General features: G+C 46.4%; 1 protein-coding gene and 1 long non-coding RNA gene across 3 annotated transcripts in view; one reads left to right on the plus strand and one right to left on the minus strand.

Annotated features, from left to right (window-relative positions):
* LOC140427700 (cell adhesion molecule DSCAM) overlaps window positions 1-18356 on the plus strand; it is an 854163-nt gene that overhangs the window by 645617 nt on the left and 190190 nt on the right. For both annotated transcript variants that reach the window (XM_072513215.1, XM_072513216.1), the window contains 3 exons: window positions 3699-3939; window positions 8115-8261; window positions 10027-10182. In XM_072513215.1, the coding sequence (XP_072369316.1) occupies window positions 3699-3939; window positions 8115-8261; window positions 10027-10182 (544 nt within the window). The remainder of the gene's footprint in view (window positions 1-3698; window positions 3940-8114; window positions 8262-10026; window positions 10183-18356) is intronic.
* LOC140427701 (uncharacterized) overlaps window positions 1-18356 on the minus strand; it is a 168570-nt gene that overhangs the window by 22543 nt on the left and 127671 nt on the right. The gene's annotated exons all lie outside the window — the stretch shown is intronic.

The raw sequence follows: 18356 nt of genomic DNA on the forward strand, positions 1-18356 counted from the left end.
TGAAATTTGTTCCAGGACCAGCCTTGTAAACCCCTACCACCATGCGAACCACCACCCCGCCGGGTTCTTTTTTACAAGGGGTGAATGTGGTGGTATGTATTAGGGGTAATATGGTACCTGTGAAGCCAAGAGGCTATTGGCTGACAGGTCCCGGGTCCTGGTTGGATCTGCCGACTTCTGGCTTCGCCCTGAACGCGGAGTATAAGAGCTCGAGTTCTCCCCACAGCCGCATTCTGTAACTGAGCTGCTGGGGAACAAGTCTTGCTTATTAAAGCCTCAATAGACTTCATCACTTCTCGACTTGTTTAAGTCATTGTGCGCTACACAGATATTAAAAGCCTTTGACAAACATTTTAATCTTCAAGTGGTGGAGCACGCAGAGCATTAAAAAAGTGATGGACACCCCTGATAAAGCAACTAGAGGGCAAAAGACACTGGGCGGCACGGTAGCACAGTGGTTAGCACAGTTGCTTCACAGCTCCAGGGTCCTAAGTTCGATTCCCGGCTTGGGTCACTGTCTGTGTACACGTTCTCTCCGCGTCTGCGTGGGTGGCAGTGCTGAGTCAACTGGCTCTGATTGAAAGCAAGGTTGTCGAGCGTTCCAAGCTGCAGACCATAATGATATCTAGTGTATCATTCGGTACATATAAATGATCATGTAGAATAATATGTATTTACGCCACCAGCCACTAGATGGACTAAGAGCACATCTCACGTGCCACACGGTGGTCTCTGTGTGTTCTGGAGTGAGTTAGTGGAGGTGTTACAAGCATTCATGATTTTCAGCAGTTCTCTGTATTCTAAGTAATGGATCTAATACTTAGATTTTTTGACAGAGTTAAGAATCCACAATTTGTAGTGTAGTGTAAATAAATTAGCTTTGTTTAGTACAAAGTCTGCATGTTCTTTGTCGCAACACTGCAACTTTAATAACATTAATTTAATCAAACAAAGAACATCACACAAACAGATAAAGAAAAGACGGAAACAAGATTGGAAAATATTCGTCTCGAAGCTGAATTGGGAGACGTGAAACAAAGGATTCAAGCTGTCTGTGCACCTTTGAAAATGCAGGATGAACCAAAACGTTCAATGAACCAAACCTTTCAAGATCTGAAGGCTTTGAAAGAAACAAGCAGGTTGAATGTTGTGAAGAATGCAATCAGAGAAAATCCGAATTGACCGGTCTCAGTACATAACTCCAGATAAGCACAAGGAGAAAATAGCAACTCAAAATTCCATTTTTTGGCAAACCGAAGCACAAATTGGAAGAACTCAACCAGCCAGGCACAACAGCAGGCAGAAAATGTACTCAAAGAAACTGCTGCCTTGAAAGATTCTTCGAAGCATCAGTACCTGCTCCTGAAACAAATATGATGAGTTAAAAGTGATGCCGAATATTACTTCAGAAAAAGTTGTGTTGGAACTACAAGTGGTGATAAAGCAACGCACTGCCACGCAGGCGGAGCTGGCAAGAGCTGAAGAAGCAAATACACAATTCAAAGAACAATTGATTGTCCTTTAAGATGAGATGCAAAAGGAGTAACCTTTCAGCAGCATGAAGAAATGAATACAGCCTTGAACAGCAGAATGGAAGCACAGCAGAACAAGGTTGAGGAGGCTGTGTTCAATTGCATGGAAATTCGAAAGGACACAGCTCATCTGCACAAGGAAGAGGGAAACCTGTGGAATGCGTTTCACGTGATCCAAGGACCCCTCAGGTCAATGTTTGTTCCTCTTGGAGGCAAAATTAATCTAAGGTCAAGTGTCAGAGACACAGACTACTGGGATTTTAACTCCAAACCCTCAAAATTAGCTCAATGCAACTGAGCCTACCACACCGCAAAATGTAACAAGAACAAGTTCTGGAAGAATTGTCAAGCCTCCATAACATCTGAATATGTAAAATCAGTGACTTGGGGGTTGGGGGGGGGGGGGGGGTGCTGGATGTGTGGAGAAGGGGTAGGACAAAGATAAATTTTACTGTAAATATGCTGGTTAAAGGTTTGGGGGAAATGTAGTATAAGGTGTTCGGCAAAGCAAGTGTTAATATGGGACTGGAGTACAGTACCACCCACAGTATGATGGAGAGAGTCACATGATAGTGGACTGAGTACGGTAGTAATCTAGCAGAAACCTGCATAGGCATAGTACCGAGTACCTAGTCAGGGCTAGGTACTCGGTACTAAATATTTAATGCTCAACCACGCATACCTCCAGATGTCTTAGTGAGATACCAAACCTTTACAACAATCCCTAGTCTGTCCGACTGCGGCGTGGGTGGGAATTAATATACACATTTGACAAGGAAGGTGTAAGGTGGCTGTGGATTTGTGTTTGTGGAATGAGTGAAAGGAGTGTGCACGTATGTGTGTGTTGTGCATGAGTTTGTGCATAAATGAATGTATGAATTTTTAGCGCACGTGTAGGAAATATGTGCGTGAGTGTAGGTGAGTGGGTGCATGTGTGTACAGAGTCTGTACATAATATGTCTCTGTGTGTGTGTGGGAGGGGGGATCGGTCTGTGTGTAAAGTATTTGTGTAGGTATGGAGATAATTTCCTTTAACTTTATGCTTTCATGATAACCTGGCAGAGTCAATCGCCCACTCTACCAATTTATTACTAAGCGGAGAATGTTAAATGACCATTGTGTGTACTTGCGTATATTTATAAAAGGCAATTATGGTCGGATCCATTTCATGTGTGTACCTTCACATGCCTGTCTAAAGATAATCAGGGTGGTGACCTTTTGTATTATTTGAATAATATTCACCTGAAATTGAATCTGACAGAGCTGTCATTCACTTCCCACTCGTGTGTTACTTCTACTGAATTATTATTTATTTTAGTCAGACTCTTTCAATAACGGGTGAAGTGTGCAGCAAGGCCCAATATTGCTTTGTCAGTGCAAAAGTTGATTTTGGGTTTATTTAATAATACCTGTTTGCAGAACAGTTTTATAGAAAAGCTGAACTATCGGGTGCGCTTTTGCATTTTAATTTTACTTTGCAATGACTTTGGAAATATCTTCCTTTTCTTCTACAGTTTTAATTTCCAGACATTTTGTCCCAATGTCAGGATGTGGAGTGCGATGAATGGATAATTCACCAGGTCTCCAGTCTGTATCAATTAATCGCAGGCAGTGTGTCACAATTGCAGGCTATTGCCAGCTGAAAAGTTAATTTTCCTCTGTTTCACTTATGAGTCTTAATCTATTCTCAGAGGACAACCCTAACCACGTCCATTTGATGCTTCGCTTTCCGACTCACTGAGTTGAGTGAAATTGCCAATTTTGTCTGGTCAATTCCAGTCAGAGTACTGATGGAGTGCCGCACTGTCAAATGTTCAAATGAGCCTTTAATCCATCTCCCTTCTCAGATGGACATAATCGATCCCATGGACAGTGTGTCGAAGAATAAATAGGGATTTCTCTCCCTCTCCCACACCACTCCAATGCCGTCCTCCCTTCACCTACAAATGCGGGCAAGTGGGACTAGCGTAGTATTGAGACTGGGCGGCATGGACAAGCTGGGTTGAAGAGCCTGTTTCCAAGCTATGACCTGCAATGCCATGGCCAATACTTATCTCCGAAGCAACATCACCGAGAGTCAGAATGGTAAACGTTTGTGTGCTTGAGTGCCACTTCTGTGATTCATAATGACCTGCGCTATTTTCTTCATCCCTGCCATTTGCTCAGGCTCCAAAGAAGCACTTGCAAAATGGATTGATCCGCGGCTATCAGATTGGCTATCGGGAGTACAGCACCGGTGGCAACTACCAGTTCAACATCATCAGCATGGAGACAACGGGCGACAGCGAGCTGTACACCCTGGACAATCTGAAAAAGTTTACCCAGTATGGAGTGGTGGTCCAGGCCTGTAACCGTGCGGGCACAGGACCCTCCTCACAGGAAATCATTGCTACAACGTTGGAGGACGGTAGGCCAACAACAATTCCATGTTTTTTTATAGCATCTTAAACGTAACAAAAACGTCCCAAAGGCATTTCACAGGAGTGACGTCAGACAGAATTTGACGCTGAGCCGCCTAAGGAGATGCCAGGAGAGGTAACCAAAAGCTTAGTCCAAGCAAGTAGAGAGCGTCAGCCAGGCGGGAAGGTTTAGTGAGGGGATTCCAGAGCTTGGGCTACTGGTGTGATCTTAAGTGGTGGGTTGATGAAAATCACTGATGTCCAAGAGGCCAGAATTAGAGGATCACAAAGATAAGAGCTGGGGGAGACTGAGATGAGGCCGTGAGATAGAAGGATTCGAGAAAAAGAACAAATGTTTTGAAATCAAGGCATTGCTGAACTGGAAACCAATGTAAGTGAGAAAGCATAGGGTAGAGGGGCTAGCAGGACTTGAGAATAAGGATACAAGCAGCAAAGGTTTAGATGAATTGAAGTTTAGAGAGGGTGGAAAGTTGGCCAGGAGTGTGCAAAATAGATCAAGTCAATAGATAACAAAGGAATGGGTGCAGGCCACAAGAGCAGAGGAGCAGAAGCAATGGTGGAGATCTTTAGTCAAGGTCTGTGGTACAGAAGACAGTGTGGAACGTTTTGTTTCAAACTGAAAACACAAGTGAAAAGCCAAGGCTCATAGCCCTGAGTATCGGCAAGACACAGTGAAGATAAGAGGAGTTGATTTTTCTGGTCCCTTTTCTCCCAGACATCGGATAGACACACCACATCTTCTAGGTGCTGTCCTGCAGTGCTGTGTGTGAATGTGGGATAAAAACAGCTACAGCCTGAGAGGTCCCGATAAATCAAGGAAGTTATTTTGAGAAGCATAGACTAGTGAAATCAAAGACCCGGAAAGACAATTTGATGAATATCCTGACCATGAATATTTCTAAGAAGTCACAGGACCGTCTGGTTTTTATTCCAGATTTATTTAATTTGAATGTAAATTCCCCACCTGCCATGCTGGGATCTAAACTCACCCATCCAGTTTGTTAGCCCAGTAATATAACTGCTATGCTACTATCTCCTTAGGGTGTGTCATAGCCCCCACCAGGATCATGAGGATACATTTGTGACCTACCGTGGGAATCGTGGAGTTTGAGCTCCCCAGGCAGGGGGCGGATGGCTACCACCGGGGACGCGTTATGAGCAAAGGTTAAAAGTAGGCCCTGATCAGGGCCTGGTGCGATAAGTCCTCCCAGCTAGGATTGCACTGGGTGGGAGATGCTGCGTTACACAGACCATTGTAAATAGTTATAAATAAATCTATCTTACATTTGCCATCAGTCTCCTTTTTATCATTATAAGGCGCTTTTCTTCCATTCATTGCTTGCCTCCCCTTTGTCTGCACTCTCTCCCTCTTCATATATGCTCTCTTGCTCCTCTTAATTTCTCCCTTCCCCCATCATTTTATTTCTGCCCATTCCCTCTCTCCTCCTACCCCCCACATCATTTATTTTCACCCTTCTGTCTTTGTTTCAATCTTCATTTCCCTGTCCTCTTCATTTCCCTTTTCTCTCTCCCTTCTTTTCCCTCTTTCCTCTCCCCGCCATTTTGTTCCTGCCCTCTCCCTTTTTTCCCATCCCTCTCTGCTTTTCCCTGCCACTTTCCCCTTTCCTGCCCTTCCCTCCCTTGCTTCATTCTGCTCTCCCCTCTCCCCTCAGTTGTCGTGCTAATTAAGTGGTTCAACTGCCGTGGACAGAAAATCCCATTCACTGCCTGCAGCAGCCAGAATCACTCGCTGAGCAAAATTGGCCTCGTGGGGCAAGGGGGTGGGATTTGTTCACTGATTTTAGTCCACGGATGAGAATTGTGCCCCCCCCCGCTCCCCAAAACTGCTGACTGCGCATCAGGCACGGTCTGTAGTCACGGGGGAGAAGAGCTAGTTGAGTAATAGCCAGCCACGGTTTCAAAAGCCTGACTATATTTTAGGAATTCTCATAGACCGAGGGAGGTGCAGAACTGCACAGGTTTGAGAACCTGGGAAAGGATAAATTAGAATTGAGGGTTGTGGTCTAAACACAGTTAGGAAGCAGGGAAGAGGAAGAACAGTGAAGCTTATATCAAACAAGGAAAGTTCAAAGGAGGATCAGATATTGTGCAAGGTAAGAGTCAGAGAGTCGGGCGGGGGAATTAGATATATATTTCTCCAACAGAAATAATAACAGAGCAAGGGTCTTTCGCTTGGTACAATTCCCTCTTTAAACTTGCAGAATACAATGCAAAGATGGTTGGCAAAAATACTTCAGCCTTCCTACAGTGCCCCCGGCTGGCCAGGCCTAGGATACTGTAGTAAACAAACAATACATTCAGTTCAAACATTGAGAAAAGGGAGTGAAAAAATTATGGAAAAGATTTTCCGTTGTTTATTCTTAACCATTTCTCTTTTTTTTAAAACTAGGTGAATACTAATCCTTGAACCCTTTGTTTTCAACCTTTTAAATCGCAGTATTTCTTTTTTTTAATTTTGTTTTTAAATTTAGAGTAAAGTTAAGGGGCAATTTAGCGTGGCCAATCTACCTACCCTGCACATCTTTGGGCTGTGGTAGCGAAATCCACGCAAACACGGGGAGAATGTACAAACTCCACACGGACAGTGACCCAGAGCCGGGATCGAACCTGGGACCTCGGCGCCGTGAGGCAGCAATGCTAAACACTGCGCCACCGTGCTGCCCTCTACATTTATAAGTTATTTTAGAGTCAATCTCGTCGTGCTTTTGGGTGCGATTTTGATTCGCTCAAAAGCCATTTACTTCCACAGAGCTAACATCAAGCGACCCTCTCTGACAGGCAGTTGCGGGAGATGGCTATACCTCCAACAACTTGAGCTCGGAGGATTGGTCTTTAGTGTCCACGGTAGCACAGTGGGTAGCACTGTTTCTTCACAGCTCCAGGGTCCCAGGTTCGATTCCCGGCTTGGGTCCCTGTCTGTGCGGAGTCTACTCGGTCTCCTCGTGTCTGCGTGCATTTGCTCCGGTTTCCTCACACAAGTCCCGAAAGATGTGCTGTTAGGTAATTTGGACATTCTGAATTCTTCCTCTGTGTACCTGAACAGGTGCCGGAATGTAAGCCTACTTGTGACAATAAAGGTTACTTTATTAAAAAAGGATGTGCGGGTTAGGTGGGGTTAGCCAGGGTTACACGGATCGTTTGGGGTGGTGGACCTGGATAGGGTGCTCTTTCAGCGGGTCGGTGCAGACTGGATAGGCCGAATGGCCTCCTTCTAATCTAAGAAGGCAAATAGAATTTTGACCTTCATTGCTAGAGGGATGGAGTTTAAGACTAGGGAGGTTCTGCTACAATTGTATAAGGTATTAGTGAGGCCACACCTGGAGTATTGTGTTCAGTTTTGGTCTCATTACTTGAGAAAGGACATATTGGCACTGGAGGGTGTGCAGAGGAGATTCACTAGGTTAATCCCAGAGCTGAAGGGATTGGATTACGAGGAGAGGTTGAGTAGACTGGGACTGTACCCGTTGGAATTTAGAAGGATGAGGGGGGATCTTATAGAAACATATAAGATTATGAAGGGAATAGATAGGATAGATGCGGGCAGGTTGTTTCCACTGACGGGTGAAAGCAGAACTAGGGGGCATAGCCTCAAAATAAGGGGAAGTTGATTTAGGACTGAGTTTAGGAGAAACTTCTTCACCCAAAGGGTTGTGAATCTATGGAATTCCTTGCCCAGTGAAGCAGTAGAGGCTCCTTCATTAAATGTTTTTAAGATAAAGATAGATAGTTTTTTGAAGAATAAAGGAATTAAGGGTTATGGTGTTCGGGCTGGAAAGTGGAGCTGAGTCCACAAAAGATCAGCCATGATCTCATTGAATGGTGGAGCAGGCTCGAGGTGCCAGATGGCCTACTCCTGCTCCTAGTTCTTATGTTCTTATGTTCTGCACTGTGGGGATTCTATGGATTCTACGGAAGTAAGGCAGCAGGGTTCTTTCCCTGAAGTGCACTCCTGGATCATAAGGGCGCCATGTTTTGAAGTAATGCAGCATTCAGCGTCACATTTGGCAACGCGGCAGTATTTGCCTCACATGGGAATAATGGAGCTGTTGTCCACCATGTTTCTCGCTTTAAGAGTAAGCTCCACTGGATTTCACCAGAATTTCTCAGTCGTACCTTTTGTTTATTTCCTTTTTCATGGCAGTACCCAGCCGACCACCAGACAACGTCCAAGCTAGTGCCACGTCTCCAGAGGTCATCTCACTGTCCTGGTCAATGCCGCCAAAGGAGGCCCTGAATGGGATTCTACAGGGATATAGGGTCATTTACTGGGCAAATCTCCCAGATGGAGGCAAGTACACTGCAGTAATCTGTGCATAGTATTAGTCTCTCCTGAGATTCGTCAGCCCCCTAGCCCCTCTACACCCTTGACGTCAACATAATGGCTGATCAGAAAGGAGAACAAAGATGGTGCATCGCCATCATTCACAGGTTTCAACATTTTTCAATATGCTTTTGTCTTATTCTTGACTTTGAACAGTAAATAGCTTTCAGTGTAGAAGCCCCCTTTGCTATCATGTAAGCAATGGGTTTGAATTCAAAAAGGAGCCGTTCATCTTTTTTTATTCATTCGTGGGATGTGGGCTTCACTGACTAGACCAGCATTTATTTCCCATCCCTAGTTGCCCTTGAGAAAGCAGCGATGATCTCTCTTCTTGCACTGCTTTAGTCCATATGGTGTAGGTACAGCTACAGTGCTGTTAGGGAGGGAGTTCCAAGAAGTTGACCCAGCGACAATGAAGGAACGGCGATTTATTTCCAAGTCAGGATGGTGAGTGCCTTGGAGGGGAACCTTCAGGTGGTGGTGTTCCCATGTGTCTGCTGCACCTGTCCTTCTAGACCAGTGATGGGCAACTTAAACTAGTGAGTGGGCTGCATGAGTCACCCTCCATCTTCTCGGTGGGCCGCAAGGTTGAAGTTGGGCATGTTCACGAACCATGATTCCATGAATAAGATTAAATATATTTAATACACAACGAATATCTCATAATGAGTTCTGGAAAATGCTTAATTATTCAGATCTTACTAGAGCTTGCATCAACTTCAAATTGTAAAACAAAATAAATATTTACATTTTGATTGGACACAGAGGGAGAACAATCAAAAATGTATCTCTTGGGTCACACTCGGAACCCAGGTGGGCTGGCTGTGGGTTTGAAACGTGCTATCTCAGGAGGCTTGATCAGTGTCTAAAACAGTACATTGATGCTTCCAGATTCTATTAGTTATTGCAAGGAATGCCAGTGAATGCCTCATCCCACAGCATAAGGAGGGGCGGTAACCCTTCTGAGCACAGTCACGTCACCCCTGACAGATTATATGAATTTGCTTTTTACTCCGTCGTAGTCCAAGACTGCCTCAAATTCACTTCGTGTAAGATGCTCCCAGCTGTGAAAGAAAGGACTTTATCCCATCCACTTACTTGGATTTAAACATAGGCTCCAGGTCAAAGTTGAACCCTGGGCTAAGACACCGAGCCTCCCCTCCCCTATCCCGGTTTCTCCTCTTCTATTCTGATAGATGTGACTGAAGCTAGAATATAGGTGTAGCTATAAACACTCTTGCATGGCCCTGGTCAGGAACACACGATGCCTGCTGGTGCACTTGAGTTCTTTGTGACTGGTGGGAACCTTAGGTACAGGAGTGCTTTGTAGACAAGGAAAAATTAATCTGTGTAGTTAATTTAATATGTTTCCTTTGCTTTTATAGCTTATCGATTTTGCCACTATAAAAATGGTCATTTTCATTTCTGATTGAAAACTCAGTCATCCAATTTGGCACTTAAACAAATCGAATATATTCCAAGGAAGAAACACCCTCTCGTATCTGACCAAATAATATTTCCCCCTGTGCGAACTGAGACCATCATTTAATTTGACTGATGGGGCCTCACAGCTGATTAGGAGTGGAATCCTTGACTGACTTTCCCATTCTTTGGTCAGGGAATGCAAAAACCAATGATACATCCTCACTGATCTCCTGCTCACCTTCCAAGCGAGTTGAAATATTTGGTTGGCCAATTTCACCATTCTCTCTTCTCATTTGCTTTGTGCCAGAGCTCGGAGAGATTAGAAATGTCACAACCACCCAGGTCACGTTGGAGCTGGATGGGCTTGAGAAGTTCACCAACTACAGTATACAGGTGCTGGCATTCACCCGGGCAGGAGATGGAGTCAGGAGTGAGCAGATCTTTACACGTACCAAGGAGGATGGTAGGTCAATGCCAACAATGCTCTAATCATTCTGTATTTTCTGCGTAACCTATTATTGATTTAGTGGGCAGCTACAATGAATTGCTAAAACAGCTGTGGAAAGTTGACCCTTATCATCTGGAAGCTGGAATAAAATGAAGTAGAAGTTATATTATAGTTACATAAAGTTCTGATTAGATCTTATTTAGAGGTAATGCATTTAGTTCTGGGCATCCCACATCAGAAAGGATATATCATATTGTCTTTGGAGAGATTGCAATGCAGATCTATCAGAATTATACTGGGGTTGAATGGGTTAAATTATGAGGACAGGTTGTACAGCAGCTTGCAAGGCAACTCACTCTGCATGTTTGCTGATGACATGACCATAGTGAGTCGGATTTCAAACGATGACGAGTCAGAGTACAGGAGGGAGGTACAGAACTCAGTGGCATGGCATAACAACAACAATCTCTCCCTCAATAACAGCAAAACTAAGGAGCTGGCCATCGACTTCAGGAAGGGAAGTGTCGTACATGCCCCTGTCTTTATCAAAGGTGCCGAGGTGGAGATGGTTTATAGCTTCAAATTCCTAGATGTGCACATCATCAACAATCTGTCCTGGTCCACCCACGTTGATGCTATGATCAAGAAAGCACAACAGTGCCTTTACCTCCTCATGAAATTAAGAAAATTCGGCATGCCAACAATGGCACTTACCAATTTTTATAGATGTACTATAAAAAGCATCCTATCTTGCTGCACCACAGCCTGGCATGGCAACTGCTCGGCCCAAGACCGTAAGAAACTATCGATTCGTGAAAACAGCCCAATCCATCATGCGAACCCGCCTCCCATCCATTGACTCTGTCTGCACCCCCCGCTGCCTTGGGAAAGCAGGCAGCATAATCAAAGGTCCCTCTCACCCAGGTTATTCTCTCTTATAACCATTTCCATCAGGCAGAAGATACAACTGTTTGAGAACACGGATCAATAGATTCAAAAATAGCTTAGTCCTTGCTGTTACCAGAGTTCTTATTGGCCCTCTTATGGACCGAACTGATCCTTCTATGCACCTTCTCTACAGTTGTAGCACTATACTCCATATGCTTCACCCGATATCTATGTTTATGTATTTGCATTGTGTTCTATGCATTCAAATATGGAACGATCTGCCTGGACTGTACGCAGAACAATGCTTTTCACTGTACCTCAGTACATTTGACAATAAATCTAAATCTTGTGCTATCATGTATAAAAGTATGAAGGGGTGATCTAATTAAGGTGTTTAAGATGATTAAAGGAGCTGCTAGGTTCGACAGAGAGAACTATTTCCTATGATGGGGGAATAACCTTAAAATTAGAGCTAAGATTAGAAAGAGGGCGTGGCCTCCCTGAGTTCACTGGGGTTGCATCGCACTCTGGCCTTTGGAAACTCTTTCCCTGCAGTCTCCTAGCTGCCCCAACCAGCAGAGGTTGATGTCAGGAAGAATTTTCTCACTCAAAAGGGAGTGGAAATCTGAAGCTTCCACCCCCAAGACCCTTGAGACTAAGTTATTGAATCATGGAATCGTGTAACACAGGAAGAGGCCATTTTTCCCACCGTCCCTGTGCTGTGTCTTTCCAAGAGCTCTCCTAATGAGCCTCACTTGCTGCTCTTTCCCCACAGCCTTGTGAATGTTTCACCTTCAGATATGTATCTAATTCCCTTTTGATGTCACTGTTGAATCTGCAGCCTCTACCCTTCCGCGCACGACATTCCAGACCACAACAAATCCATAACATTCTGGCTCCCAGTGTTGGATTTTGGGGGTTACCCCAAAGATTCACTGGGGTATCTCTCTGGGAAGATCCCAGGTAAGGCTTTACACACCAATTGTCCAGAATGCTAACTTCCCCTGAATAATAAAACCACTTCTAACTTCAACGTAACTATTCTACACACTCAGACCGAACCCTGCAGGATCTCCACCCTACACTCCGGACCCCACGTCTTCCCACATTCCCAAATGAGTTGAGTGTTTCAGCCTCAACTACCAATTTAGAAACTGAATTCCGGATGCCCATCACCCTCTGCGTGAAAACATTTTTCCACTCTATTGTCCACTCTAATCCTTCTACCAATCACCCTAAATCTCTGCCCTCTGATAACTGACCCCTGAGCTAGGGGTATTGTGATGTTGTGGGTATTAACTTTACAAGGCCACCATTTTGAGTACTAAGAAGGGAGAGTGACAATAACTTCTGACAGAGTAAAGTATAATAAATAGGGCTTTACAGTCGCATTATAAAACAAAATGTAAGGGCGGGACGGTGGCACTGTGGTTAGCACTGCTGCCTCACGTCGCCGAGGACCCAGGTTCGATCCTGGCCCTGGGTCACAGCCCGTGTGGAGTTTGCACATTCTCCGTGTCTGTAAGGGTCCCACCTCCACAACCCAAAAAGATGTGCAGGGCTAGATGGATTGTCCACACTAAGTTGCCCCTCGATTGGGAAATTCTTTTTAATAAGTAAAACAAAATGTGACACCAATCCACAGAAGGCGATTTGAGGACAAATGACCAAAGCCTGTGTCAAGGAAGGTAGGTTTTAAGAGTATCTTCAGGAAGGAAGAATGGAGAGCTGGGGGCTGCTGTAAGAGCTTGGGGCCAAGACAGAATTAAAGGAGCACAGATATCTCCGATACAGCTGAAAGAGATTACAGGGATAGAGGGGGTCCAGGCTGTAGGCTGGATTTGAAAATACGATTATTTTAAACTCGAGCGGTACTTAATTGTACTGAATCACTGTGATCATATGCATAGTAATGAGATTATCATCATGGCATCAAAATGTTTTCCAAACATTGTGTGAAACTGAATAAGAATGTTTCCTTTAGCTTCTGTTCTGAAGTCACCGGGCCGGATTTCCACTACCGAGCGGGTAATTTGATGTTTAAACCCCTCTGGTTTAAAGGGCCCCCATAAGCCTAATTTTGGCTCCTGGTAGTCTCGCACCCCTCCCCAGACCTAAAAGTGGGCATGTGCCAGGGCGGACTGGTTAAAAGCCTGCCCCGGTTCTCCGGAACTTTGTCTCAGTTGTTTTCGAAGCGCGTTAGGCTCCATATCCCTCACCCCTCACAACCCTTCACCCTCCACTCAGCCACTCCCCACGCCCTTTCACACTCCCATGCCATTCAAGGCTGTGGGCCAAGTGCTGGCCAATTGGATTAGGTAGGTAGGTCAGGTTTTTTTTCATAGTACCCGTGCAGGCTCGATGGGCTGAAGGGCCTCTTCTGCACTGTGTGATTCTGCTAATGGACTGGCCAAAACCATAGTCTCGTGTTGACTTTTCCCTTCAGCACCGAGACACTGAATCCAATTACCCCCAATCTGATGCAGAACACAACCTGCAGCACTGACAAGGGATCAGATTTCTGACCATGACTGTATTTCCCAGTTCAAATAGCCATTGAGCTGCTAGCTTGTTAGCACTTCTTAATAGAGGGTGCCCCTTTAAAGGAGATGCAAGAAGCACTAAGTTTGATCTTTCATTCTATGTGATATTACATTGCACTAGTTGAAGGAACAATCTTTATGCAGACTCTTCAGCACTTTGATCTGCAGCCCAAGCCTGATGTTGTGAAAGACTTTCCCATTCAGCACAGCGTATGAAACTGTTTCTTCTTTAAAACAAATGTCAGCTGAAACTCAGAAGGGAGGTGATAAATAAGTTATAAAACAGGCGCAGGCCTCATCATCGAGCTGTGCTAGTGATCGATCGCGAATTAATGAGAGGTTTTGACATTCACTATCCAAGTCAGCATTCAGCCAATCGTACCCTCCTGGGATATTCTCTGCTGCAGATGAGGCCAGGATTGATCGGGTGTGTATTTCTTTATAAGATTGTTTAATCGATTTCTTCCTCCAGGTTTCGCAGAGCCGAGATAAATAATTTTCATGCCATTGTTTGTCAAATTATAGCTGAGTTGAACTTGGCACTGGCCACCATCAGATCCGAAAAACACCAAAAAATGTTTCGGAACATTTTGGACCTGTCATGTTACTGCCGCAATGTCATGTAATAATAATAATAATCGCTTATTGTCACAAGTAGGCTTCAATGAAGTTACTGTGAAAAGCCCCTAGTCGCCACATTCCAGCGCCTGTTCAGGGAGGCCGGAACAGGAATTGAACCTGTGCTGCTGGCATTGTTCTGTATTACAAGCCAGCGATTTAGCCCACTGTGCTAAATGTTGCAATACGGTGTTGCTGAGACAAGCTATATAAGCTTCCCAATGGCTCCTGGGTGAATATACAGAGCATAGTGACTGGGATGGAGCACCAACTCAACTCCTTTCCACCATCAAAGCGTCAGTGTTGGTACAATCGCCCCCCCATGCTCTGGGCACAATTTGTGGGCAAAAGGTGTCAGGCAGGAGATTGGCATCTGATCACTATCTGGTGAGCTCTGCTACAACAGGCAGACAGGAGGCGGCACAGTGGTTAGCACTGCTGCCTCACAGCTCCAGGGTCCCGGGTTCAATTGCGGCCTCGTCTGTGTGGAGTTTGCACTTTCTCCACTTGTCTGCGTGGGTTTCCTCCAGGAGCTCCCGTTTCTTCCCACAGTCCAAAGATGGGCAGGTTAGGTGGATTGGCCATGATAAATTTCCCCTTTGTTTCCAAAAGGTTAGGTGGAGTTATTGGGTTATGGGGATAGGGTAAGCTTAAGTAGGGTGCTCTTTCAAGGGCCGGTGCAGATTCAGTGGGCCGAATGGCCTCCTTCTGCGCTGTAAATTCTATGATTCTATGTGCATGTCGGAGGAGCACAGAGAGCCTACTTGCCCCTTGGTGATGCCACCTGCGGATATAGGGTCCGCTTCCACAAATTACTTGATGCCAGGGGGCTCTAGCCGTCCGTCCTGTCTCATGACCCTCCCACCGCCTCGGTCTTGTCAGCCTGTTTGCCCAATAATCAATGAACCACAATTTCCTCTGGCTAGAACCACTTACTTTCTGTCTCCGTACCAATTCCAATAAAATTCTAACAGGACTGGACAGGGTAGATGCAGGAAGGAACTGCATGGTGCATGTGCATGTGCCCAGAACCAGGGGCCGCAGTCTGAGAATATGCGGCAGACCATTGAGGACAGAGATGAGAAGAAACTTCTTCATCCAGAGAGTATTTGGCCTGTGGAATTTGTTGCCATTGGAAATAGTTGAGGCCAAAACATTGCGGGCGGTATTCTCCCCCTCCACGCCGGGTGGGAGAATCACCGGGGTGCTGCGCGAGTCGCGCCACGCCGCCCCGACACCCGCACGCGATTCTCCCCCCCCCCCGAAACCAGCGCCGCGAGAATCGCGCCGGGCCGATCAGAGAATCGGCGCAAACGGCTAGCGGCGATTCTCCGGCCCGGATGGGCCAAGAGGCCAGCGAAAAAAAATGACAGGGGGTTGTCGCCGATTTATGGGCCGATTCTGGGAGAAGAGAAGGTGCCGTTCACCCCTGGTCGCTGCCGGCGGGAACTGTGCGGGAACGCTCGGGGGGGGGGGGGGGGGGGGGGCGGCGGCCTGTGGGGGGGGAGGGAGGCTCCTTCACGGGGGGGGGGGGCCTCCGATGGGGTCTGGCCCGCGATCGGGGCCCACCGATTGGCGGGCCGGCATCTTCCCCCCCGGGCCTACCTCCTTCCACGGCCGGCCGCAGAATCCCGGCGCCATGTTGGTAAGGGGCCGGCGCGCGTAAGAAGTTCCCCGCGCATGCGCAGGATGGTGCGGGTGAACTGTGCATGCGTAGGAATGAGCTGCCCCAACTGCGCATGCGCGGGTTGGCGCGGCGCCAAGGAGGCTGGAGCGGCATGAACCGCTCCAGCGCCGTGCTGGCCCCCTGTGGGGGCCAGAATAGGTCGTGCCCGGGCCCTGTTTGCGCTGTCGTGAAACGCGTTCACGACAGCGCGGGCACTTAGTCCCGGGAGCGGAGAATCCCGCCCTGCATGTTTTCAAGAAGCAGTTAGCTATAGTACTTAGAATGAAGGGGATCAAAGGATATGGAGGGAAAGCGGGATGAGGCGGCTGAGTTGGATGATCAGCCATGATCACAATAAATGACGGAGCAGGCTCGACGGGACGAATGGCCTCCTCCTGTTCCTATTTTCTATGTATCTAAGCAATACCCCAGCCTTTGTCTCCAGTTGAATGAGCTTATTTGAGATAGCAGCACCCCCAAAAGGCCCAGACCTCAGCTTCTGACTCCCACTTTCTCTCCAGCACAAAGACCACCTTTGCAGCATCACCTGCATCCAACCTCTCTGCAGCCCATCTGCTGATGCAAATTCTCAACCAAGGCTCACTAGACCAATAGTCTCGCTGGGTGGCTTCCCATTCACCGCTCTCTGTAAACCCCGTCTCATCCAAAATGCTACTATCCGTATGTCATCCTGCACCCGGACCCACTAACCTGTCACTCTTGTTTTTGCTGACCTGCATTGGCTTTTGGATCCCGCAGTACCTCCAAATGAAAAATTCTCATCCTCGTGTTTATCCTGATCTCAGTGACTTGTTACGAACCGTACAATGGACACCATAGAATTTACAGTGCAAAAGGAGGGCATTTGGCCCATCGAGTCAGCACTGGCCCTTGGAAAGAGCACCCTACCCAAGCCCACACCTCCACCCGATCCCTGTAACCCCAGCCCATCGATTTGGACACTCAGGGCAATTTTAGCATGGCCAATCCACCTAGCCTGCACATCTTTGGACTGTGGGAGGAAACCGGAGCACCCGGAGGAAATCCACGGAGACACGGGGAGAATGTGCAGACTCCGCACAGACAGTGACCCAAGCCGGGCATCGAACCTGGGACCCTGGAGCTGTGAAGCAGCAGTGCTAACCACTGTGCTACCGTGCTGCGTACAAGCCTGACGCAAACCCGCCACTCTTCTTTCTCTGGTCTTGTGTACATCGCTTCACTCTACCATCAACGGTCATTCCTTCATCCTCCAAGGATCAGTGCTCTGGAAGTCCCACATTATACTCCTCCTTTCTTTCCTCCCTTAAAATAATTTCAGGTGAAGCTTTTGGCCGTTCATCCCAATCTCGCCTGCATTGGCTCGGCTTCTTTGATATTGGTTGTGCCCCTCTAAAGAATTGTAAAGTGCTACTCTGCATTAAAGGAGCATGTTGTGTTGATATTCCCATCCCAAGACCAGGAATAATTAGGTGTAAGTTAAGTTAACTAAGCACATTTTTAAGTTTTCTTTTGATTCTTTCATGGGATGTGAGCATTGCTGGCAAGGCCAGCAGTTGTTGCTCATCCCTAATTCCCCCTGAACTTGACACACCATTTCAAAGGACGGTTAAAAGTCAACCACATTGCTGTGGGTCAGGAGTCACATGTAGGCCAAGGTTAGTGGGTGTCCTAATAGAGACCTTTACGATTATGGTAAGGACGACAGATTTCCTTCCCTAAAGGGTATTATTGAACCAGATGGGCTTTTACAACAATCGACAATGGTGTCAAGGTCATCCTTCCTGAGATTAGCTTTTCAATTCCAGATTACTTATTGATTAGTTATTTGTTGCTGCAGCAGCTGGTGGGATTTGAACCCTGTCGCCCAGAACGTTACCCTAGGCCTCGTCCAGTGACATTACCGCTACACCGCCATCTCCCTCCTCACTATATTCACCACTGCATTTTGCATAATTCAGCAAGAGGTTGATAACCGTTGAAAAGGTTCCCAGTCATCTCTTCCAGAGTACATTGTGCAAGGTGGAACTTCAGTGGTGGAGAGTCACTGAACAAAGGAGAAGGGTGCAAATGACCTGCAGGGGTCAGTAGCATTCCTCATTTTCCAGATAGGAACATTAATCAGTAGAGAGTTGGGAGGTGAATGATCTGAGTACAATGGCTCCATGCCCAAATGTCCTGTACGATTAGGTACTGTCGGAACTACCGGAATTTAACGCAGTAAGAGTCTGGACTCCATTTTATCAAATAGTTTAGGCCAGGGCTCCATTCTCTAGAAAAGAGAAGGTTAGTGGCTGTCCTAATCGAGATCTTTACAATTATGGAGGGGTTTGATCAGATAGACGTGGGGTCAGTGTTCCCACTTAGACGGGAGTCCAAAACCAATAAATCCAATAGGGAATTCAGGATAAACTTCTTCTTCCATAGAGTGCTGAGAATGTGGAACTGGTTACCACCGGGTTTGGTTCAGTTTA

This window comes from Scyliorhinus torazame, chromosome 8, assembly GCF_047496885.1.
Source record: "Scyliorhinus torazame isolate Kashiwa2021f chromosome 8, sScyTor2.1, whole genome shotgun sequence".
In the NCBI taxonomy this organism is placed as follows: Eukaryota; Metazoa; Chordata; class Chondrichthyes; order Carcharhiniformes; family Scyliorhinidae; genus Scyliorhinus; species Scyliorhinus torazame.